The sequence below is a fragment of the Festucalex cinctus genome, chromosome 12 (assembly GCF_051991245.1).
Source record: "Festucalex cinctus isolate MCC-2025b chromosome 12, RoL_Fcin_1.0, whole genome shotgun sequence".
NCBI classification, from domain to species: domain Eukaryota; kingdom Metazoa; phylum Chordata; class Actinopteri; order Syngnathiformes; family Syngnathidae; genus Festucalex; species Festucalex cinctus.
In genome coordinates this window covers 4,671,321-4,694,546 of record NC_135422.1, presented here as the reverse complement: position 1 = coordinate 4,694,546, position 23,226 = coordinate 4,671,321, and the positions used below count along the sequence as shown (strand labels likewise).

The following is a 23,226-nucleotide window of genomic DNA, read 5'->3' as shown; positions in this document are numbered from 1 at the left end:
GCTTAACATGCTTTTCCACACCTTGCAGGGATTGTGCAATAGATCCTACATGTGTGCTGTGCATGGACTGCTTTCAGGAGAGCGTACACAAAAGTCATCGTTACAAGGTGGGTGCAAATGTTGACTGCAATTGAGTTTCTTCCATGTGATATTTTCAATATGAATGAAAAATGAATTAATGGTCACACTGTTCTCCTTCATAAATAGGAATAGTATACATTAGCATTATAATATTTTGATTTAATTGTCTCATTTATTTATTTAGTAAAAATAAGACCTTAGACATTTGTGTTTGTTCTCATAAAATTCAATTTAGTTCTATGGCATTATTTGCTATTTTTCTCACCCAAATAATGTTGATCATACTTGGTTTAGCATTATCTCACGCTTGTCCACGACTGTATGCGTTTCAAACACCTCTATGGAGGAGATTAATCATAAAAAGAGACGCCTTTAAACACAAGTATTTACTATTTTTCCCCAGATGCACGCGTCATCTGGTGGGGGTTTCTGTGACTGTGGGGATGTTGAAGCCTGGAAGATTGGCCCCTGTTGCTCCAAACACGACCCGGAGGCAGCCACCGCCATGGTAACGGTGAGTTACATAACGGAGCGGAAAGAGGCACGTGGGGAGGGACATACTTGTCCCTTTCTGTGTCACTGAATCCCAGAATGCTTATTTTCTCATCTTGGCAGTGGCTCTGGCTCTGGAGAAATAAAATTTCAAACTCGACGGAGAAATGTGAAAACTGGCATGATTGATAAGCTGGATGAAAAATTGTAACGTTGGGTGAAAACTGCTTTTAGAACATTTCCTTTATCTTGTGCAGGGATGTGTTTGGCAACATTGGGTATGTGTGGGATTCTTTTTCCTTCCCTTCTTTGGTTAATGGTCCAGCTGCTGTTTGTCAGGCGTGTCTTTATCAGATTCCCTTTGTCAAGATCTTGTAACCCTGACCGCAGTGCGCGTATTTCCGTAAATAACAGTTGCCTCCATGTCACAGGAGGCAATGGCTTGCATCAATTTGGCTTATTGTCTTCTGTAATGTAACCTTTGCTTTTAAAGCCAAAATGCTCGACCACCAAAATGTGTCCTCAGTGTTTCCGCACGCAGCAGGGGAAAGGAAACACAATTCCAGTTTTTGCATTGTGTTTACAATATGGTAGATCCCAGTGCTTGTTCTCACACAGTTATGTGACGTAGCAAGGGGTACAGGCGAGCTGGATGTTTGTTTGACTTGTGTGATAAATGTTATACATTTGTATGAAAGGTTCCAAGAGGAATATTTGCTCTTATGGGACTTACCAGCAATGTCACAGGGACAGATTTTTTTTTTTCCCATTTAGCAAAATATTTGAACTAGTTTAAACTTGCTGCTAGTGACACAGGAAATGAATCCAGTCGATGTTATTGTAGGCAATTACTCATGTAAAACAGTGCTTCTAGGGAAGTCAACCCAAAAACAAATTCTTGACAACAATATGTTCTATGCAGCCCCATGCGGTATTCTGGTTAATATTGCGTTACTGGAATATGAGTTAAGCAGCGTAATCCAGCAGTTTTGATCAATATCAGAAGGCGGCCATTTTCTTTTCTCTCCCCCCCAGCTTCAGAAAACAGGTGAGCTGTGATTGGTCGTTGCCTGAGTAACTGTGATGTCATCATCAGTGGACAGCAAGTGGCAAAATGGCCGCCCCCTAAGATGGATAAAAATGGCTGGGTTTTGCTTCACAACTCATATTCCACAAATCTAATATTAATCAGAAAGTCATGTTTGGACCCGTGAGGTCAGGTTGACTTCCCCTTTAAGGCCGAAATTGTCACATGACATGAGATTCTAGAGCTGCTCTCATGCATTTAGTTTTAGTGATTGGCTCAGATTGCATTGTGATTTATTTACATACAAATTATTGTTACATTGCTGTCATAGGAGCGCCATCAAGAACTGAGGACCCCTCTCTATATGATTTTTTTTTTAGAGCAATATCTTGATGCTCCTATGTTCCTTTCATCATATATTCCAGGATGATTGTACATTGGAGCCAGAACTGTGTGAGCGCAGCGAGATGCTCTTCAGGGTATTGCTGAACTACTTCACAGACTTCCTGGACTGGGCGGAGGACCGTCAGCTTTTAGCTCTACTCAAACCCGAGTACTGCCCACTTTATCTCACACACACCCACATACTGCATGTGTTGTGTATACAAATCAGCAGCCTCAACAGAGCATGACTTCATTTTAACAAAGTATGTCATCATGTGTGCAGGGAAAAAGACAACACATACTTCTGTGTGCTGTACAACGACGAGCACCATTCATACGATCATGTGATCTACACCCTGCAGCGGTCTGTTAACTGTGATCAGGCTGAAGCGCAGAATCACACGGCACTTATTGACAAGGAGGTACAGTGGATTGTAAAGATCTTACACACCCTTGCTCAAATGACAAATTTTTGTAATGCAACTTAGATGAGACCAAGGTAAATCATTTCTTTTTTTTTCCCCACAACAACATGACCTATAATCTGTAACATCTATTTTTTTTTTTTTAAAGGAAATATTGACCTTATAAAAAGTCTGAGGTAAAGAATTTTAAAGGGATACTTGACTCATTGAACAATTTTTAGCAGTGAAGTTAATATTTTGTCCAGAATGAATTTGATAACGTCATTGTTTTTCATCTACAATTAATACCTTTAAAAAGTCATTTTTCTACTTTCTGTCGACTAATGATGACATCACGTGTGCTGTGGAAGTAAGTAGGTAACAGCCAATCATGGCTCACCTGTTTTCTGGGTTTGGTCAATAAACTGAGCCATGATTGGTCGTTATCTACTTCCTCAGCACAGGTGATGTCATCATCAGTCGACAGCAAGTAGAAAAAATACTTTTTAAAGGTATTGTACATGAAAAATAATAGTTACCACATTAATTATAGACAAAATTTTAACTTTTTACTGCTGAAAATGGCTCAATGAGTCAAATATCCCTTTAAAATCTGTTACATTGTTGTAAAGTACAATATTTCAAGTGACAGAACGATTGGTACTGTAAATGTGCTCTATATTATAATTATGCTAATGTCTGGTAGTTTGGGAACCCATTCCATACCTTAATGGCTTTTTAGGTAAAGTTTAATTGGAAAAAGGAAGACTCCCTTTTGGGAATGTCGCAGTCAACCCTGGACACAGATGTTTGCACTCGACTGGTCAGTTGAGAGTGTACTTTTTATATCCACGGTATATGTCTGTTTAACGTCGCATTATTTCCAGGCTTTGTGTGACATTTTCATCAACACCTCTGCAATATCACTGTTTCATTATTCCTTTTAAGGCAAAAGTGATTTAATTGTACTGCACAGGGTCGACGTGCAGTAAAGAGAGGAAGTCTGGAGTCATGCCAGCAAGCTAAAGACCTCATCAAGGTAAAAACTGGTCACAGAAAAAAAATGGAATGGCAAGAACAAATGAAACTTAAAATGTCATTTTCATGTAATCGAGACTTTTGCTCTTCAACAGTAAGCATGAATTTTTCTGTTTGTGCTGCAGTACAACTCGGAGCACATTTCCCTGCAACCGTTGCGTGTGGAGGTCCTGCACTCGACCGTCGTGGCTCACCAAACATTCGCCCTGCGTCTCGGCTCCTGGTTCCAGAAGATCATCAGTTATTCAGGTTCTGCCGTGCATGCTATATAGCCTCGATGTTAGACCGCACCAGCGCGTCATGTGACCATTGTCTTCTGTGTTGTGTACACTGTACAGTGGGCTTCAGACAGGCTTTCTGCAAGGTGGCGCTGGAGCCAGACACAGACCAGATCAGCGTCTGCTGCATCAGCAGGCTCATGTTGCTCGATGCCAAATTGTACAAAGGCAGGTAGCACTGACATTTAATGGCCATGCAGCAGCACCTTTCATATTTGCCAATTTAATACACTTGCATCATATGTCAACGTTTGTTATTATTTCTTACAGGTGCGCGCAAGATTGTACATGAGCTGATTTTCTCTAGCATACTAATGGAAACAGAATTCAAGAGACTGTTTGCAATTGAATTCACAAAGGTAAAAACATGTTTTGAACCAAATATAGGAATATGTTTACAGTGTTCTTACATATTTGGTCTTTTTAGCTGTATAAGAATCTGCAGAATAACTTCATCGATGATGATCATGAAAGGAGTATTTCTATTACTGCGCTGTCTGTTCAAATCTTCACTGTGCCCACACTGGTGAGTGCACTTTTTAGTACAAGCGTCATTGATTCATCCAAAGAAGGCTAAGAAATTACATTTGAATTTAAAAAGCTGTTCTTAAAAAAGGTTATCTCCTTCTGTGTTGTTTTTCTGTTCCTCCTCCAGGCAAGGTACCTGATTGAAGAAACAAATGTCATTACAAGGATAGTTAATACAGTCATGGCGCTGTTATTGGAGCATTTGGATGTCAACAATCGCTTCTTCTTCCTGGGTTACAACTCTGACAAGTTTTCCCGCATCCAGGTCATTTTCCATGACCTCAGGTAGTTTGACCAGGTAGCAGTTTTAGCAACATTTTGATTTTTAAATTTTTTTTGTTCTTATCTGAGTTGTAACCTCTCTCTTAGGTATATTCTGATCAGTAAACCGTCAATGTGGAATTCTAAGCTTCGGAAACATTTCATAGAGGGCTTCAATGCCTTTCTAGGCCTTCTCAAATGCATGCAGGTAATTTCTTATCACAGCTTTCTGCTATTTAGCTATGAATACTGAATGTTGACCCTTGTTTAGGGTATGGAAGAGGTTGAGCGTCAGTTTGGTCAACACATTGCAGTTGAGCCCGAGTGGGAAGCCGGCTTTACGCTTCAGATCCAGCTCCGCCACATTCTTGCTATGTTTCAGGACTGGTGCTCCTCAGATGTGAGTGGCCGTCGACCGTGTACCTACCATCTCTCAATATACTGTTCGGCATCTTTGCTTTTGTCTTACCGCCTTCCTTCCACAGGACAAAATCCTGCTGGAAGCCTTCAGAGATTGCCACAAAGTCTTGCAGCAATGCAACAATCAACCCTTCCACAGGGAGGCAGCTGATCACTACATGTGCAAGCAGATCATCCATGTTCGGCCCTACAAAGTGTCTCAGGAGCCCGTCAGCATACATGTACCACTTTCCAGGCTGCTTGCAGGTGAGCTAGAACTATTTGAGACTTATTCTTTTAAGTGCATATTTTCCATCAACTTATGAGTATTCTGTGTTCCCCAGGCCTGTATGTTCTTATCTGCAAGAATGGGTTATGTCATCAACTATTTGACAAGGTAAGATGTCAGCCAAAAACATACACAGTATGAGCCAAATGTAGGTGCGCAAGTTTTATATGAATTCATTTAACGCTTTCCCTGCCGTTAACGATAATTGACGTTAACGGAAATCCCAACGAGTACTGCCATTAACGTTAATTGACGTCAACTAGCTCTTTTTTTTTCTTTTTTTTTTCGCCCCCCCTCAATGGGCAGCGCAGTATCTTTGGCAGTTCTGGTTTCATGAGTGAGCAGAAATTAAAAAAAAAAAAAAAAAAAGCACCCACTAGCTATGGCCAGCAGATAGCAGCATTGTATCTCTTTTCAATGGGCTACCGGTGTATGAAATTACAATGGAACATGACGGAATCTGATGAAATGAAACGTTTTCAAGGATGATATGAATGATCAAAGTGTTTGTCCCATTAAATATAATTCACAGAGCGTCACTAAACAAAAAAATATTCCCGTCAAAGTCATTGTTGTGCACAAAATATATTTTCACAAAAAGCTTGTTTTATGGCAGGAATCCTATGACTTTCGCAGCCTGGCTGAACATCCTCTGCGCTGCGTGGTGCTGGCTGCACAGGTATCGGCTGAAATGTGGCGCAGGAACGGACTGTCTTTAGTCAGCCAGGTGTGATGCATGTTTTTGGTTATTTTGCTTACATTTTTGTAATAGTCTAAAATGATTGCCATTGCTTATTGAGGTGCCTGTTTTTCTTTCACGCTTAGGTCTACTACTATCAAGATGTAAAATGCAGAGATGAAATGTATGATAAAGATGTCCTTATGCTTCAGGTTGGTTCATTTGTGCTCATGTTCATTCATGCTGTCATGCAATAATCTTCCAATGCAATAATCTTCCCATATGTTTTAACCATTCATTAACCAGATGTCATATCGAAAAGTCTGCATCCTATGTGTATTTGTGTTAAAGGCCCCACCCACCCTATTGTGATCTTACTCTAGTGGTATTGGCCAGTTTTTTTAATGTCAGTACGTTCAGGCAGTCAATAGACCGTCTTCAGAATCATTATTATAGCAACACTACTCACTCAGTCTGTATATACACTAGGGGTTGCATGGCTTCAGATTTCTTTTTTTTAAAGATGATATTAATGTGATGATGATAGTCAAGTGGAGTGTTTTGCAATAATCTGCATTAATTGACAATATACTACTCAAACTGAATTTGACCAGAACTTTTACATTATAACCTTTCTGGCCCACCACAGTGGGTTCTGCATGGTGGGAATTTGCAGTGTTTGCAAATAATCTGATTCATGGACCTCTTTGTGTGACGTAAATTGAATTAAATCAATTGAGGTGAAAGACTAATTTTATTCAGCACTCTCACCTGTTGCTACAAGCACTCTGCATCCTCCTCAAGCCAGATTTGTGATTTTTTGACGTCATGCTCCAAACGTCATTGTGGAAGAGTGAAGTTGACAAGGCAGTACAACCCCTAGTGTGCATTAAATACAGCAACAAATCTTAACCTCCTTGTAAGTTTAGACGTTTAATATAAATCAATAATACAGTATTATCTTTGCCAGTTCTTTGTCAGTAGGACTGACTTTTTTTTTTAAATTAAATGACATTCATTTTATTTTGTGATCTGTTGCCATCAGTGTACAGTAAAATGTCAAACTTTTTGTTTTACTACTTCTGCAGTCATTAGAGTGAACGTAACCAAGAAAATAACACAAGTAGTGTAAGACAATTATAATTCAGAGAAAGTAATATCATAATATAACTCGTCCTATTTGATATATGTAATCCATTTTTTGAAACAACTTGCCAAACACTGTTTGCAGATTGCTGCTTCCAGAATGGACGCCAACCATTTTCTCATGCTGCTCTTACTAAGATTTGAACTCTTTAATTTCTTCAACGGAAGTTGTTCCAACAGAGACCATGTACGTAATGTTTCAAATTCAAAGTTATCATCGGGTGTAACTCTCAACTCTTTGTAGTGATGACCATGTGGACTCATTTGCAGAATGAATTGTTGCAGTGGAATCGACTGACAGAAGAGATGCTGTTTCTCCTTATCGTCATAGTTGGTAATGCAACTTTATGGCACTTATTGGTTTAATTGATGCCTCATGATGTGGCTGACCAACCTGATTGCAGGTGAGCGATACGTCCCCGGTGTCACTAACGTGACCAAAGAGGACGTGACAATGAGGGAGGTCATCCACCTGCTGTGCATTGAACCCATGGCACACAGTAGCCTGGTCAAAGGCCTGCCGGAGAATGTATGCCACATTATCTTGCTTTCATACTATGTAGGTGCAACAATTTAACATCATTTTTTGCAGGAGAGCCACGAAACGGGACTCGAGTCTGTAATCAACAAAGTAGCCACATTCAAGTACGTCATTGATGTCATATTTGTGTTCAGGGCTTTTTAAACACGTTTTAATTTTTTTCCTTTTGCTTATAGGAAACCAGGAGTGTCAGGACATGGATTGTATGAGGTGAAAAGGGAGTATTTGGCCCAATTCAACCCATTCTTCTACCATTATTCAAGATCACAACACAGCAAGGTACTAGTTTTCAATAAAACCTGTTTGACTTCGCTTAGTTTGTGTTTAATATTCATACTATTCCTTTTTCCGATGTGTTCTAGGCGGAAGAGTCACAAAAGAAAAGACGTGTTCATGAGGGCGCCGATAAAGGTGACCAATGTTGATGTCTCACCTGCACCACCCTCTCTAGTCAGTCACCTGTTTATAAACCAAGTGTCTGTACTAAAGGGTGCTTTTTTTGTGTTTATGCTCAGCTCTCCGTCCTCCGATGCCGCCTCCCTTCTGTCCGGCGTTCTCCTCCATCGTACGTCTGCTCTGCTGCGACATCCTCATCCATGTCCTTAGACGCGTGCTGCAGAGGGCAGCTGAGGAAAAGTCCACTCACTGGACGGAAATCATGATCCAGCGGGTAACAAAACTGCATTGAACGTGATAATTGATTTGTTTGTTACTTTGACAAGGGTTACGTTTTCATTTATTTGTTTCGATGCAGCTTTCTGACTCTGGCACTGTGCCGAAGCCTGACTCAACCTCATGCTAACTTTTTATTATTTTAATTATGTATTACACAACAGTCATTTTGCAATAGTTAAATAGTAGGAAAGATTAGGGCTGGGGAATATGGCCAAAAAATAAAATGTCAATATTTTATTTTTCCCCAGTCATTCAGGACGATTACAATTTTAATCTAATAAACCCAACAAATGTTTATTTAAAGGTTTCATTTATTCAAAAATAATTCCTGTGCAAAATGTCCAGACAACAATAACGTATACTGATTCTAAATTAGTTTGAACATAAACTTAACATTTATAGTTAGAAAAATTACATCTCACAATAACATCTGGATGTAACACAACATATAACTCTTAATAATCTAAAAGACAAAATTAAATTTCATGATTTGGCTCATTTTCAACGATTCGATTTTCAAAATGACGATTAATCTAATTAATTTGATTTATTGCCCAGCGCTAGGAAAGATACAATATTTGCAATGGCATTGTAGAGTTTCTGTTTAGTTTATGTTCTTATCCCCTCCTCATATGTTTGTTTTGGATTCATGATGGGTCATGCTTTGTTTTATTCGAAATGTTTAAAATAATAATGACATTTTATTTCAGTTTGTATATTTGTTGTTTTAGATGAAAGTTACGTTTTAAATGTTACAGTATTATTGTGTGTGTGAGACCTGACTGGAAACCCCCCCCCAAAAAAACATTGTTTGTATTCCTTTAGGATTTGTATTTCAGTACCACTGCTACAAAGAGTGATCCCATGGAACATTGGAAATTTGATGGAAGAAAATCAATCAAGCCTTTAAAAAAATGCTTTTAAATATGTTTTAATTTTTTTTTTTCTTTTTTTTAAAATCTATTTAGTGCATGCAGACAAGTGTAGCTCTCAAGTCCAATTAGAAAAGGTTTTTTTTTCTTACCATTTTGCAACTTAGTTTAAATTAAATTGTATCCATTGACTCATTTAAATTTAAATGACAAACATTTAAGCTTTGACAGAGATCTACAAAACCACTTTCCTTTCTATGCCACAGGCCTTGCACCTTATTGGCCAGGCTTTGCTAGAAGAAAAAAGCCAGCTTGAGGACAACGCTTCAGAGGAAGTGACCTTTGATTTCAGCCTGAAGGCTCGGCGTAAGTCGGCTTCTTCTCAAATGTGCAAAATGATGAAAAAGGGTTTTGTGATTTTCCACAACCTGTGAATCCGCTTCTTGTCTTCCAGGAGTCGGACTCGAGCATAGCAAGTCTCTTTTCCTGTTGCTCTCAAAAATTAAGAGTGTTCGCTCGCTTGAAGCCCAAAAAGACATGATCACATGGCTACTACAGGTAGATTGCTCCATCAGCTAGTTTGCATTAGAAATCATAAGTCGTATGTATTTTATAGTGGCATCATTGTTCTGTGTGGGTGTCCTTCTCTAGATGTTTGAGATTGTCAAGTGCCTTCGAGAGAAGTCCAGTCCAACTACTTCCATGAGTGTGGAGACAAGCAAGCCAGAGGAGGTAACTACTACAACATAATAATGACTTTACACATCATCTTTTGGTCGGTAAGTGAGCAATATTGTCTCTTTTTAATTTGATGCCACAGAGTGCTCAGGACAAGGAGAAAGCTGAGCGCAAAAGAAAAGCCGAAGCAGCCAAACTTCACCGTCAGAAAATCATGGCCCAGATGTCAGCCATGCAGAAAAACTTCATTGAGTCCAACAAGATGCTTTACGACAACATGCCGGAGAGTGGCATGCAGGGGGAGCCAATTACATTTACAGAGAGGTGAGGAGAGATGCTTGAAAAACATTCTTCAAATGGCAATTCCATCAATTAAATTTTTGATATCTATATTTCCTGCAGTTCCATGGAGGAGAAGGAGCTGTCCGTTGCCGTGGGACCCCACCGAGGGTCCACCCCTGCTGAGAGGGAGGTGCTGACCTGCATTCTTTGTCAGGAGGAGCAGGAAGTGGCATCCCAGGCTCCGGCCATGGTACTGACTGCGTGTGTGCAGAGATCCACTGTGTTGACCCAATGCAGAGGGAAGATGCCCACCAGCAGTGTTGACGGTCAGCCTCCATTCACTGATAGATATAAATCTTGCACCACCACTTTTAATGCCAATGTTTTCAGTGGCCTTATTGGTGAAACAGTCAATAATAGGACAAATACAGTTAGCAGGATGACTGAGTCAATATAAACTTTCAATTATCATGCAAGTTATTGTTTGTAGAGGTCTCTTCTGATTCAGTGGTTTATTTACACGTAATGTAATGCTGAACACAGATTTAAAAATAACAACTTCAAAATACATAGAATACGTTAGATGTTCTCCTTAACTCATTCACTGCCTTTGACAAGTATACTTGTCAATTGTATTTTTTAGAGCGGTGCTAAATGGGGGCGAATCTGAGCATGCTCCACTGTAAATATCAAACTTGGAAACAACTTTACTGATGCCCAACCACCCGTAGATGACATCATTGCCCCATTTTATAGGAAATAAACACAGTTTCAGAGTCCATGGGAGAAATGGCTGTATTTTGGCAAACCTACATTTTTCTGCTGTCAATTATAAAAGAACGGGACGGGACAAAAAGTAGGGAGTCTATTCTGTTATTTGGTAGATTCGGTTTATATATAATTATTGAATGTAATATCACGTGAGTATTGGAAATGTAAAAATTTTCTATAATGACTGGCAGTGAATGAGTTTTAAACATCTGGAAATGTTCATACAAGGATAATCTATACCACAATGTTAGGTAGAATGTTGCTTCATACTTTCATATCCATGTATGTAAGACGAGGCATACATCTTAGAGCTCTTTTGTGTGTGTGTTTACTTTTTTTTTTTTTTTTTTTTTTTTTTCAAGATACAGCAACATCATATCCATTATTCATGTCTCCTGAACTGGCTGTAGGCACCCACACGGGCAGCTGTGGACACGTCATGCATGCCACATGTTGGCAGAAGTAAGTAAGGAATTGATAACAGTAGGGTTGGGCATAATCATGGTTGATCGATTTACTCATTTGCTCCCAAAAACGTATAAATATGTAAAATTTTAAATGTTTTAAGTGTCCCAAAGATGTATTTATACGTTTTTTTCTATGCTAGAGCATACAGAAGGCTTTGATGCAGGCTCTCAACTGCAAAGAATGGTTGAAGAAATGGTAGTTATTACACAACTGGCCAGTAGGTGGCAGCAGAGTATAAGAGATCAACCAGGGCCATGTTGCAACAAGCTCTTTTCCCCTCTGTTTTCACCAGGAATGTGAATATTGATGAAACTTAGCTATTTTCTCATGCTAATTGCAGCAAAACAGAAACAGATATATATCCCCCCACCCCCTACCCCCCGATGAAAGAAGAGACTCTAATCTTTCTTTTGGTAGGTTCCATGTTTTTATAGCAATAGAACACAATATTTTCTATTCTTTTCATTTTTAATTTGTATTTCCTGATTGTAAAACGGCTGCCGTCACAAGTACGATACCTTGAAATAAGGCCTGGATACCGACCCGATAGGATACCTGGTATTGGTATATCAAATGTCCATCCCTAATAAAGAACACTCCCTCCTCTCTGGTTTTATCAAATTCTTGCATTGCTCTCCTGTGTGTTTTTTCTTTAATAGATATTTTGAAGCGATCCAGAACACAACCAGAAACCGACTCCACACTGAATTGATCATCGACCTTGAGAATGGGGAGTACTTGTGTCCTTTGTGCAAGTCGCTATGCAACACCGTTGTCCCCCTCATCCCGCTGGAGCCACTCGTATTCAACTAGTAAGTTCAATCCATGTTACTGAGGGCTACACATGTGCAACTGTATTTATTTATCATGTCACGTTTTGTTTGTCTTTGCAGTGAAAATGCAGAGATAATTGGTCAACATTTGACGCTGAGTCGCTGGATCGATATTCTTGAGGCCAGGATTAAAGGACTCAAATCCAACACGCAGGAAAATGGTGAGACGAGTACACGGACAAAAGCATTGAGACGCCAAGTTAAAATTCCTGGTGCTTTCCTACAGATTGCGACATGGAAACCAATAACGATGGTGACGCAATGTTATGTGGAGACGGTCAGCCGGATTTCAGGGCCATATTGAGTTATGGCGTACAAGAACCGTGAGGAATCCTCATTCTTTATCTCATCTCTCCTTTTGATCCTAAAGAATTGTTCCTGACTGCTTATTTTTAGGAGGAAGTTCTCCGATAGTATCGCTGAGATGCTGGCTGTGTGCGCCACCACGGTCCATAGAGTTGGGCTTCAGACAGTACCCAATGAGCTGTGCCCACGTGTGCCCCTTATGGCCTGGAACACCTGTGCCTTCACTATTCAGGCGATTGGTACGACTCTTCCTTAAAAAGCTCTATATTCACCATCAACATGATTCTCAGTGTGAATGCTCTCTTCACAGAGAACATATTGCTGGAAGAGGACAAGCCGCTCTTTGGGTCTTTACAAAATAGACAGGTTGGTCTGCAACAAAGCACATTTATATGATATGTAAAGCTTTAAAAAAAAAAAAAAAAGATATTATTGTTCAATGCTTCTCTTTTTTTAGCTGGCAGGTCTGAAGGCGATTGTTCAGTTTTCGGCAGCACAAAGAATAAAAAGCTCCCAGGCTGTCATCCAAAGACACTTCGCTGATATGTTAGCAGGTATAATATCTTATTACAACACATTTTCACTATTCATCTGTTTTGTGTGACATCTTTTAAATAATTAAATGATCTCAAATCCCAGTTCTGCTTCCGGCCACGAGCAGACAGAACACTCCTTCTATTCTGGAAGTCGACTTCTTCCATCTTCTGGTAGGTGATCGTACCACTATGTATATATTATGTGTTATTGTTAATGCATTTTTCATATGAGAATTGTACAGTGCTACAGTTTGAAGCATTTGAGGTGGAAAAAAAATTCTGGTGTTTATTTGAGTGGACACGTAGAATTAGTACAAATATTTATGGACTGGTAGTGCTTTTAAAGGCAGAGTGCTAGCTTTTCTTTTTTTTTTTATTCCTAAAAGGGAATGAATGTCGCATTTTGGTAATCTCAAAAGTGAGTATTCATGTATAATAAATACTAAATGTTGTCTTTGTACTTATGTGTGTGTTTCCAGGTAGGTTTAGTGTTGTCTCTGCCCTCGCTGTACCAGGAGGAAGCTGTAGACTTGCAGCCTTCTGCTGTCAGCTCAGCCTACAACCACCTCCACATCCTGCATCTGGTCACAATGGCTCACGTCGTGCAGGTGCTGCTTCTCGCAACAGGTAAACACAATGCAAATATTACCACGCAACCTGCTCTCCTAGTTCTGGTCGTGATACCTGTTGAATCACTGGAAAATGTATCATCTAAATCTTCAATTTGTTTTTAATGATTCAAAGGTCTTAATATCGAGGTCTGTCAAGCCACATGAAATAATTCTGCAATATTCAAAATAAAATGTTTTTTCTTTCAAAACCACAAAAACACAAACCGAAATAATGTCTTTTTTTTCAACATGCAATCATTTGTAGCTTTGCGTTAAACCATTTATATTTATTTCTGGTAATGTATTCTAACGTAGTAGGGGCAGAATTCTGTAATATTATAAATCCACCCTAAAAAATATGTAAATATTCTTAGTGTAAACCCTCCCTCAGGTCTTCTCTCTCTATACTATCATCATTTGCTGTAAAATAATTATTTCTTGTGCAGAAATTCCTGTAGTGGTTGGTGATGAGGAAACGGAGGAGGCTCGAGCAGCAGCCGAACTACACGCTGTTGTGTCACAACACACTGGAAGGTACGTGCGACCAATTATTGCTTGCGTCGTACGTTTGAATCTAACAAGACACTTTCCTTAATGTTAATGGAAACATTATGCCTTGTTCCCTGCCTTAATGTTCACAGGTCGTAAATTCAGGGGGGAAAAAGCAGGCTGTTAATGATAATGTATTGGTATTTAGTCGTTGATGACACTTTATTTTCACTATATGATGATGATATCATGCTTTGCTCGCTACTCAAAAGCAGAGGTGGGAGGGGTAAGGTGGATCAAACCATTTTATAGGCATAAGGGGGCGTACTGTATTTTATTTATTTTGTGAAAATATTACACTTCAACGAAAGTTTTTTTTTTTTTTTTTTTTTTACAATTTTCTAGCTTGTTTAAAAAAAAAAAATCATACAAAGATCAATAGAATTTTGGAGGTGCTTGGATCCTTTTTCGGGGCACTTCAGCACTCCTAAATATGGTCTAGACAAGCCCATTATGTACAGTGCTTTATGGATAATGTATATGATGACATACTGTGGTTTTTGTCATTTTGAATTAATTATTGTTTTCTTTCCAGGCTACTTCCTGACGTGTGCGGCAGCTTTGTGGCGGAAAGAGTGAAGACGGGAATCAAGTCTTTTCTGCGCTGTACCGCTCTCTTTTTCAGCTGTCTTACCGGTGTTCGTCCTCCGGAAGAGCTTTTTGGTGCATCTGGTAGGTGGATTGAATGAAGGGTGCACCCTGTTTTTTTGTTTTTGTTTGTTTGTTTGTTCATGATTTCTTGAATGAACCGCTTGTAGTATGTAAGACTTCAATATCATTTCAAACTACCCTATGACATTTTGTCAGTTTCTTGTCAAGGTAAAATGGAGGCAGTATGCAGCTACTTGGCACTGCCCTCCAATGTGTTCCAGCTTTTCCAGGAGCACAGAGACACTGTTGCACCACTCCTGCAAAGGTGGATGTTTAATATTAGCATTAGTAATAATGTTTTCAACATAAATGAGTGAATCAACAAATGTTTTGCTTTAAGGTGGTGCAGCAGCCCAGCAATAACCAAAGGTCTGAGAGGCAAAACTCAGACAATCAGGTAGTTGATTTTCGTTTTACTTTGGAGTCACACGAGAATCCACCTATTCAGTCTGTAAGTTCTTGTTCAACAGATTCCCGAGGAGAAGAAATCAACTGATCGACCTCCCTGAGGACTACAGCGCTCTGCTCAATCAAGCCAGCCATTTTCAGTATGTGCCGCACTTCATTCCAAGGAAAAGTTTTTGGCTTTGGGATCTCATCTCTTGCGCTTGCCCTCAGGTGCCCCAAGTCAACAGATGACGAGAGGAAGCATCCCACTCTGTGCCTATTCTGTGGCGCCATGCTGTGTTCTCAAAGCTCTTGCTGCCTCAGTCAGCTGGATGGCGAAGATGTGGGCGCCTGCACCGCACACGCGGCCACCTGCGGCGCTGGGGTGGGCATGTTCCTTAGGTGTGTTTCACGACCCTCATATTGATTACTTCTTCAACAGTTTTATAGCGTGATATTGTTTGTACCCGCTGGCAGGATACGCGAGTGTGAAATTGTGCTGATGGCCAGCAAAACCAGGGGAAGCACATATCCCGCTCCTTATTTGGATGACTATGGCGAGACTGATCCACATCTCGGGTAAGAATCTCTATTTTCTCTGTGTTTCCTGGCATAATAATAATAATAATGAATTTTGTTTAACTGTACTCAACAGACTAAATGACATGAACAGTGACTTATATCATCTACCCCTTTTTCTCAATTGCAGTGTTTTTTTTAATGTATTTTTTTCCCTCTGCCATTTTTCTTTGAGTCTCTAGAAAATCTCTAAATGATATTCAATCATTAAGGTGCTCACTGTCATGACAATTCAGTTTCCCATTATTTTTGACCTTTTGTTAGCCTAATAACAGCCCGATTGCCTACGTCATTATTGAATGTTTTCAAAAAAATGAGAAAAAGAATTTAAGAAACACAAAGTGCCAGTTGCATTCATGTAACCTTTGTGGATTACCTTGAACTATATGAATAAGAATCTACAAAGATGTGAAGAAAAATAATTGTTTTAGCAAGCACATTGGTATTTTATTGATATTTTGACACTGAGTGAGTGGCAATTATTAGTTTTAACGATTTGGCCTTTCAATGAGACTCAATCCATTCATCAGAATAGTGTTGATAGTTCTACTCCATAATTATCTTAACTTGATTTCTTCCAAATTGTACACTTTTAATGTATAAATACATTACAAAGTGGGTGATAGATACCCAGGTCATTATGCCTATGATTTATTTATTCAATAAAAAATGTAGAAAAATGTCTCATCTCTCAAAATCCTGATTCTACACCCTTTATCTGAAGCCACACTTAAATGAAATGTTTTATTCTTTTGAGTTTGGTAGAAACTTGGCTTCAATTTTTAGAATGTGTTAAAGCTGCATGAGCACATAACGAAACACAAATGCTAGCAACCATGTTGACAACTTCACTGAGCAATCAAGTATGTTCCGGTAATCCAAAGCTAATACTGTTAGCTAACGTTAATCTGAGCAGTCAACAAAACTCAGTTCAACTCTGCTTATCTTTTTGGTTTTGACATGATGGAGGGAGGGGGTGTGTACCTTTTTTGGTGACGTCTATTTTCATGCATGATAACGCCTTGGTGTTGTCTTAATCAACCATTGTTTCTGTGTTCCCAAGGAGGGGCAATCCACTGCACCTTTGTCCGGAGCGTTACAGGAAGTTGAAGCAGATGTGGCAGCAGCACTGTATCCTGGAGGAGATCGCTCGCAGCCTGGAGCTGGTCAACGTCATGTTCGCTTTCGACTGGCAAATGTTGTGACGTCGGAGCAGAGTGAAGCCGTTTGGAGTTGCTCTCTGCCGCTTCCCCTCAATGTGCGTATACGCACGCGCATTAACGCTTCCTCGGGAGCCCCAGCCTCCTGCTGGAGCTCAAAAGAGAGATTAGGGAAAGCAAGAGAGAGAAGAAAAGGACAGAAAGAATGGAGGTTGTGTAGTTTATGAACAAAGCGCATTAGCCTTGTTTTGATTTGTCATCTTTGGGAATGCAAATAACCTCCTGATAGTAGAGATGTATTAAAAAAAAAAAAAAGACAATACAATACATGAGATCCACACAACATCACATTCACGTTGTGATGTCCATTAACCATTTTTAATCTTTGGTATCTCACTAGCGTAGCATCTGGCAAGCAACTACCTGATTTCCTTAGCTTAAATTTCTTCCCATTTTAAACCCCCTGGGGTTTCCCTATCACAAATCATATATCAGGCCAAATCTACGCAATTACTGTATTGAATGTTACTTTCCCCACAAGGTCACTTTTTAACACTGCTTCAAGCAAACAAAAAATATGTCACACAGTTGATTGCAACACCTTTTCATCATATGTTACCCTTTGGAAATAGGTGAATTTAGTATGTTTGTGCTGTTTGATAGCACAACATTGTAATAAAATCACCAGTCTATCGAATCAATGTCTCCTACTTTAACATGTACAGTACATAAACAAATGGGATAGAATCTAAAAACCTAATTAATCAGCAATCAAGTACTCCTACAGTCTATTCAATAGATTGTAGAAGTACCTGGTTGTTGATTAATCATGTTTGAACTCTGAGTTGGTTAAGGCAAGTTCTTAGTTTTTTGTTTTTTTCGTTTTTGTTTTTTTTAAATCAATGGGCAGTGCAACGTCAAAAGTGCAAGCGTTGCCTGGTCAATGGGTTGTGGAATCAAAACCACCCACTAACTATGTCCAGCAGATGGCAGCAATGTATCTATTTTCAATGGGCTGCAGGTGCATGGAATTACAATGAAAAATGACGAAATCTGATGAAATAGAACGTTTTCAAGGATGACGTGAATGATCAAAGCCTTTGTCACATTAAACCTAATTCACAGTGTCACTAAACCAAAAATATTAGTGTCAAAGTCACTGTTGGTATCCTTATCTTTTCAATTTTCGCTCATTGTTACTCAAATTACTTATTTTCAAATGACAATTACTAAAGCACGGAATAAGGTAGAATCACTTTTTTTTTCTAATGAAAGAATGGAATGCGATATTTCATGTGGTACGCACCATGATTTTGTAGTAAAAGAACACAATATTCTGTTTGCCTTGAAAGATTATTTTTTTTTGATAATGTGTGGCAGTAAGAGTGAAGTGCAAGTTATTGACAAAATTTAGATATTCTCAGTTTTCAAATGCCCACACGGTCTGGTGTCCCATTACTTTTGTCCATATAGCGTTTACAGCTGTTCTACGCCCCCTCAAAAAAGATCAGTTCAAAACATTTAGTTAGATGGTGAATGGATGTAAACTTGATACCAATACAACTTAACCAGTTTCAAAAAGGCATCACAGTTTCTTTGAGCAACACACACAAGACTTCTCTAAAAATTTTGCGAGATAAATAAAAGGTTTCATCACTCCAAAAATTTGAACATACTCAGACAAAATGTTCGTTTAGGTGGGGGTGTGGAGAGGGCAGGCTAAGGCAAGGCAAGGCCACAGCATCCACAGCCACATTGTCCTGTACCCGCTTAAGTGTTAGGGTCAGGTTGTTTTTACCCTGCATAAAAAAAAAGGCTTTTGATTTGAAATCATAGATCACAGTCACCATGTAGGCTCCTTTGAAACATGCATTTGATTGATAGATCATCAGTCATAAATGATCTCTAAAATGTCCTTTCTCCTCCAAGTAAAAATGATTAAAGGTGTGATGCTAAATATGACCGGTCAGCTGGCTACAGGTATCTGCTGGGGAGGCACGTTATCCGGCCCGTAGTGAGCTTTGGAAGTGGAGGGTACGTTGATGTTGGGGTCCCCGTTGCTGGCGGCGTCCACGTGGTTGTTTTTGCTGAGGGTCTTAATGATATTCAGGTTGCTTCGAGCCGTTTCTATGAAACTGTTCTCCAGCAGCCAGCCGTCTGAATCGCAGTCGGGGTCTCCAAGTCTCAGCATGTTCTCCAAGGACGTCTGGAGGTAACGCACGCCCGTCAGCACCGACAGCTAAAACAACACACGGCAGGGTCATTGTGAACGAATTGGGACTAGCGCGTCAGAATTTTACGACATGATGACGTTCTTTGACTGACCTCAAAGAGCCACGTGACGAGCACGGTCATACCGATGGAGTTTACGATGCCGCTGTAGTAGTCCAAGAGAGCCTGGTGACACCCTCTGGTCCACAGGTTGAGCTGCTCCGTGTGGTGGTCGTAGTCAAAGTGGGCCGAGTTGTTGTTGACCTGCTGCTGGATGCACGGCCGAGGGGAGTTGACATTGCAGCAGCTGAAAGGGACGCCGTCCATCAGGTACTTGCCCTCCACGTTGCTCCTCAGGCGACTAATCAAAACACAGGAGAGGTTCAGTGGATCTGAGCTGTTATGAAAAAATGTTAGTTTGGGGTCCTCTATTTATATTATATTGATTATTTTCCCCTTGAGGGATTACAATGGTAGAATACATACTACATTCAAGAGCAGACTGGAGTTTACTAATTCCAAGTGATAAAGCTTTAACGCAGATATAATGGATTTAGGCCTACTGAAATTATGAAACAATAACCAGTGAACTAACATTCACATTGTTGTGCCATTTGATTTATTTTTAGTCTAAAAAACTGCAACAACAAAAATACTTTGTTGTGCTAGAACATCAATAAAGTGCCACAATCTAATCACTTTTTTTTTTTTTTTAATAAACCAAAACAGATATACCAGATATGATGTAACAAAACAAAAAAAAAGGGGGGGGGGTCTTTGAATTTGAATAGCCACCAATTAAACGCAAATTTTCCCTATTGATGGCCTTTAATGCAGTCGCCAACCTTTTTGAAGCTGAGAGCTACTTGAGTACTAATTAATGCAAAGAGTTACCAGTTTCATACCCACTTTTGAAATAATAATCTCAACTTCACTTTATTAGTAATAGAGTTATGTTATTAATAGTTAGCTAAGGCTGTTTGAAGGCACTATATAAATATAAATGACTTGATGTTAATCATATTGATTTTTCACAATAATTAGCAAAATGAATATAAATACTCATCACTTTTTATCGAATTATCGAACTATTTTTACTCTGGTGACCCCTGTTTGCATCTGGGTGCCCCCTAGTGGTCGCAGGGTCCTAAGCAGGTGCTTGACAAGGTTGTGCCTTGTGCAGGCTCTGACGGTTTCAATGTGAGACCCTCCATTTCACCCCCACCCGTTACACCTGTTGACACCTCCACAGAAATGCCATCTTGTGCAGTCGTACATATAACCTATACCGGAAACGGGTACTGATTATTCTGTGTTGGTACAATTAGGGTGGCCACTTCCGTAAGGTCAAAAAGGAGGATATATATATATATTTATTTATTTTTTAAATACGTGTTTCTTCGCTAAAACGGATTTTCGAGCCTTATAACATTCATAATAAATGTATAACACAACACTGACTACTTTGCGTATTTCATTTATCGCAGGTATTTTTTGGAGCGGAAAACAAGGGAACACTACATCAGACTTGTAGTGTATTTTCATCAACAATAATGTTTTACATGGTTTATAGATCATGTTTGCGTAACTAAATGGTAAAAATATTAATAAAAAGTCAAACTTCTTTTTGACAATTTATCTAGTTTACAGTACCATGCTTTTAAGAAGCAGTGACATGCTTCTGTAAAAGTGCAACGTGCCACAAAACATAAATTAATTTGAAAAGCAAAGGAAAAATGTTTTCAATGATGACGCACCTGCTGCTCGCCTCTTGCTTTTATGCTTTTCCGTCCCGTGTGACGTTTTATGACTGCTTTGCCCTGACCCCGCCCACATCACACGGGCAAAGCGTGCAGAAACTGTGAAACCAGTCTCGACTGCTTTTGGCCAGGAAATTGTCCATTCAATATTAAAAGATGTCCAGCGTTTTGGCATTTTTTTTGCTAACACTGCCCTTTTGCTGCCTTTTCGCTGCTGTCAAAGAAGACGGCGAGGATATGACGTATTCAAGATAACCACATGTGAAGCTTTGTTTACATTTATTGAACCAATCATATATTAGATTTTTCACTGAAGCCACTCTTGGCCAATCACAGACCAGTTGTGACAAATGTGGGGTGGGCTAATGTTGGGTCACAGAAACTCAATCTCGGCTCATTTTCTTTAAAAAGGCCCTGCTTACTTTATGCTCTTTTTTTTTTTTTTTTTTTTTTTTTTTTTTAAATGTTTTTATTTAAGTAACCCCCTGGCGTATTTATTTTTTTGTTTTTCTTGTATTAATAACGTGTGTGTGTAGTGTTCTCAAGTTCTTTGTATAACTTGTTTAAAATTATACAATTAAATAAAAAAATAAAAATAAAATAAAAAATTTTAAAAAAGGTTGCACAGGACACACCATTGACAATTAGGACTGGACTGCCTAAATCAGGGCACCTGGCCTTCCCTAGTTGGTACTTACTCAACCACCTCTCTGTTAGACATGTCCAGGTAGCGGTTGCTGATCCACTGGATTCGGAACCAGTCTGTGTAAGCCTTGTTGCCGCAGCACTGGAACTCTATCTGCAGCATGTCCACAGCACGCTTCAGGAAGCATCTCCCCGGCGTGCCCGTGTCCTTGTAGTACTTCATGGCCTTGCTCAGGCCTTCTCTCAGGGACTCATCCAGCTCCCAATGCATGGTATAGCACATAAGAGCCCCCACCAGTACGCAGAAAGTGAAGAAGAAGGTGCATACAATGTAGGGCAGCATGATTAGCTTCCAGCGGAGGAACTTGGCCGTGTCGACGCAGTCGTAGCAGATCTTGCCGCCCAGGAAGTTAATGGCACAGGCAATGAGGCCGACGGATATGAGCATGTTGGGAACGTACTGAATGTCCGTGTCGGCCATCAGCTCCCACCGCTTGTTGAGCTCCACCTTAAGGAAAAGGCCCAGGCTGAACAGGATCACGCCCGTCACCACGGAGATCCAATTTAGGATCCAAAGCACCTGAGCTAGTTTGTCCCTCCTGGTTTTGGTAAAGGTCACTTTCAAAACAGCCATTGTTTAGATCTCCTGTTTTCCTGTGAATGGATTAAGGTAAAGTCAGAAAGAGGCTGACAATTCGGTGGGAAGATGTAGAGTTTTCCTCGAGTCCTTTCATAAGCAGCTTAGCCTGTTTGTGTGTCTACACTGTTTATTTGATCTATTATACGTCTACATGCTATGACCACAAACATTACCGAATATCAAAAAAAAGTTGTTATACTTCTGGATTGACAAAACACCTTACAATGTCATTAGGGTGAGGTTGTTCAAGAAAAACCAGGTGATAAGCTGCCAGTTGTCACGTCCGCTTACCTTAACCTGCTTAGCGATTAGTAGAAAGGCTCAAGTGATTTTTTTTTTCCATCTCATCTTTTTCTTCTCGTTGTCTTCCGGGCTTGCTCACAGAAAGCAGCAAGTATAGTAGTAAAAGTAGTAGTAGACAGACAGGTTGTATAAAGGCAGCCGCAAGCACTAGTAGCCAAGCAATGACCCTCCTCCTAATCCCCTTTAATCATTATTCAGCCCTGCTCCTGACAGGGATTTGCACCCACCTTCTGCTACCTGTGCAAATTTAACTGTCCTAGCTCTGGGGAAAGTAATGACTGCGAAGTGTGTGTGCAAATTCTATTGTAGTCATTTTTTTATGGTTCGAAATAGGGGTTTCAAGCGTTTAATTATTATTTTTTTATTGTAATTAATCGCATTTCAATAGTTATATGATGATTAATCGCAAATTTTACATATGTTCTAAATGTACAATAAAATATTTTTCCCTATGTTTTCATATTGTTAACATAAAAGTGGAAAAATGTTTAAAATAAATGTCATAATAATTCATTAAATTTAGTTAAAATTAAAAAGATGCACTGTACTGTAAAAAAAAAAAGATTGTGATATTGATTTCTGTTTAGGTCATTTTTCTGATACTAGATGGCGTAATTTGCATTTGTAAGATGGTGAAAGCTCAGTGCATTTTTCTTTTCATATTAATTAAGAGCTATGTAATCTTTAAAATGAAGTAACTTGGAAAATCCTGCACATTTTTCAAATTGTAAAATCTCCTCAAATATATGCATTTTTATTAAA

At 39.4% G+C, this 23,226-nt stretch overlaps 2 protein-coding genes across 3 annotated transcripts in view; one reads left to right on the top strand and one right to left on the bottom strand.

Annotated features, from left to right (window-relative positions):
* The window catches only part of ubr1 (ubiquitin protein ligase E3 component n-recognin 1), a 20,329-nt gene extending 2,727 nt beyond the window's left edge, over positions 1-17,602 (top strand). Inside the window, exons 3-47 of one of the 2 annotated variants that reach the window (XM_077537904.1) lie at positions 29-107; positions 485-595; positions 2,026-2,153; positions 2,268-2,406; positions 3,365-3,427; positions 3,552-3,675; positions 3,765-3,872; positions 3,975-4,063; positions 4,132-4,230; positions 4,360-4,517; positions 4,602-4,701; positions 4,765-4,893; positions 4,979-5,159; positions 5,237-5,289; positions 5,798-5,908; positions 6,007-6,072; positions 7,092-7,193; positions 7,277-7,340; positions 7,411-7,535; positions 7,599-7,651; positions 7,724-7,826; positions 7,910-7,958; positions 8,063-8,217; positions 9,361-9,460; positions 9,549-9,652; positions 9,746-9,826; positions 9,915-10,096; positions 10,175-10,380; positions 11,188-11,287; positions 11,953-12,105; positions 12,187-12,287; positions 12,353-12,449; positions 12,523-12,671; positions 12,743-12,798; positions 12,890-12,986; positions 13,072-13,143; positions 13,452-13,595; positions 14,026-14,113; positions 14,664-14,800; positions 14,948-15,044; positions 15,120-15,176; positions 15,250-15,327; positions 15,398-15,568; positions 15,644-15,745; positions 16,809-17,602. In XM_077537904.1, coding sequence (XP_077394030.1) covers positions 29-107; positions 485-595; positions 2,026-2,153; positions 2,268-2,406; positions 3,365-3,427; positions 3,552-3,675; positions 3,765-3,872; positions 3,975-4,063; positions 4,132-4,230; positions 4,360-4,517; positions 4,602-4,701; positions 4,765-4,893; positions 4,979-5,159; positions 5,237-5,289; positions 5,798-5,908; positions 6,007-6,072; positions 7,092-7,193; positions 7,277-7,340; positions 7,411-7,535; positions 7,599-7,651; positions 7,724-7,826; positions 7,910-7,958; positions 8,063-8,217; positions 9,361-9,460; positions 9,549-9,652; positions 9,746-9,826; positions 9,915-10,096; positions 10,175-10,380; positions 11,188-11,287; positions 11,953-12,105; positions 12,187-12,287; positions 12,353-12,449; positions 12,523-12,671; positions 12,743-12,798; positions 12,890-12,986; positions 13,072-13,143; positions 13,452-13,595; positions 14,026-14,113; positions 14,664-14,800; positions 14,948-15,044; positions 15,120-15,176; positions 15,250-15,327; positions 15,398-15,568; positions 15,644-15,745; positions 16,809-16,950 — 4,903 coding nt within the window. In that variant the 3' untranslated portion in view covers positions 16,951-17,602. Of the gene's footprint in view, positions 1-28; positions 108-484; positions 596-2,025; positions 2,154-2,267; positions 2,407-3,364; positions 3,428-3,551; positions 3,676-3,764; positions 3,873-3,974; positions 4,064-4,131; positions 4,231-4,359; positions 4,518-4,601; positions 4,702-4,764; positions 4,894-4,978; positions 5,160-5,236; positions 5,290-5,797; positions 5,909-6,006; positions 6,073-7,091; positions 7,194-7,276; positions 7,341-7,410; positions 7,536-7,598; positions 7,652-7,723; positions 7,827-7,909; positions 7,959-8,062; positions 8,218-9,360; positions 9,461-9,548; positions 9,653-9,745; positions 9,827-9,914; positions 10,097-10,174; positions 10,381-11,187; positions 11,288-11,952; positions 12,106-12,186; positions 12,288-12,352; positions 12,450-12,522; positions 12,672-12,742; positions 12,799-12,889; positions 12,987-13,071; positions 13,144-13,451; positions 13,596-14,025; positions 14,114-14,663; positions 14,801-14,935; positions 15,045-15,119; positions 15,177-15,249; positions 15,328-15,397; positions 15,569-15,643; positions 15,746-16,808 lie in introns of both variants that reach the window. The other variant, XM_077537902.1, reaches the window with a different exon arrangement.
* prph2lb (peripherin 2-like b) lies at positions 16,982-23,226 on the bottom strand. Its single transcript, XM_077537907.1, has 4 exons — positions 22,453-23,226; positions 21,575-22,175; positions 19,231-19,477; positions 16,982-19,144 (listed from the first exon to the last, which is right to left on the bottom strand). Exons 2-4 carry the CDS (start codon positions 22,153-22,155, stop codon positions 18,872-18,874), a joined length of 1,101 nt encoding a protein of 366 aa, XP_077394033.1. The 5' UTR covers positions 22,156-22,175; positions 22,453-23,226; the 3' UTR covers positions 16,982-18,871.

Bases quoted from the DNA above. Each gene is read 5' to 3' on its own strand.
- prph2lb (XM_077537907.1), bottom strand. From the start codon at position 22,155: ATGGCTGTTTTGAAAGTGACCTTTACCAAAACCAGGAGGGACAAACTA. The intron at 19,478-21,574 runs GTAAGTACCAAC...TGTTTTGATTAG, and splicing joins TCTAACAGAGAGGTGGTTGA to TCGCCTGAGGAGCAACGTGG. The intron at 19,145-19,230 runs GTCAGTCAAAGA...GTGTTGTTTTAG, and splicing joins TCGTCACGTGGCTCTTTGAG to CTGTCGGTGCTGACGGGCGT.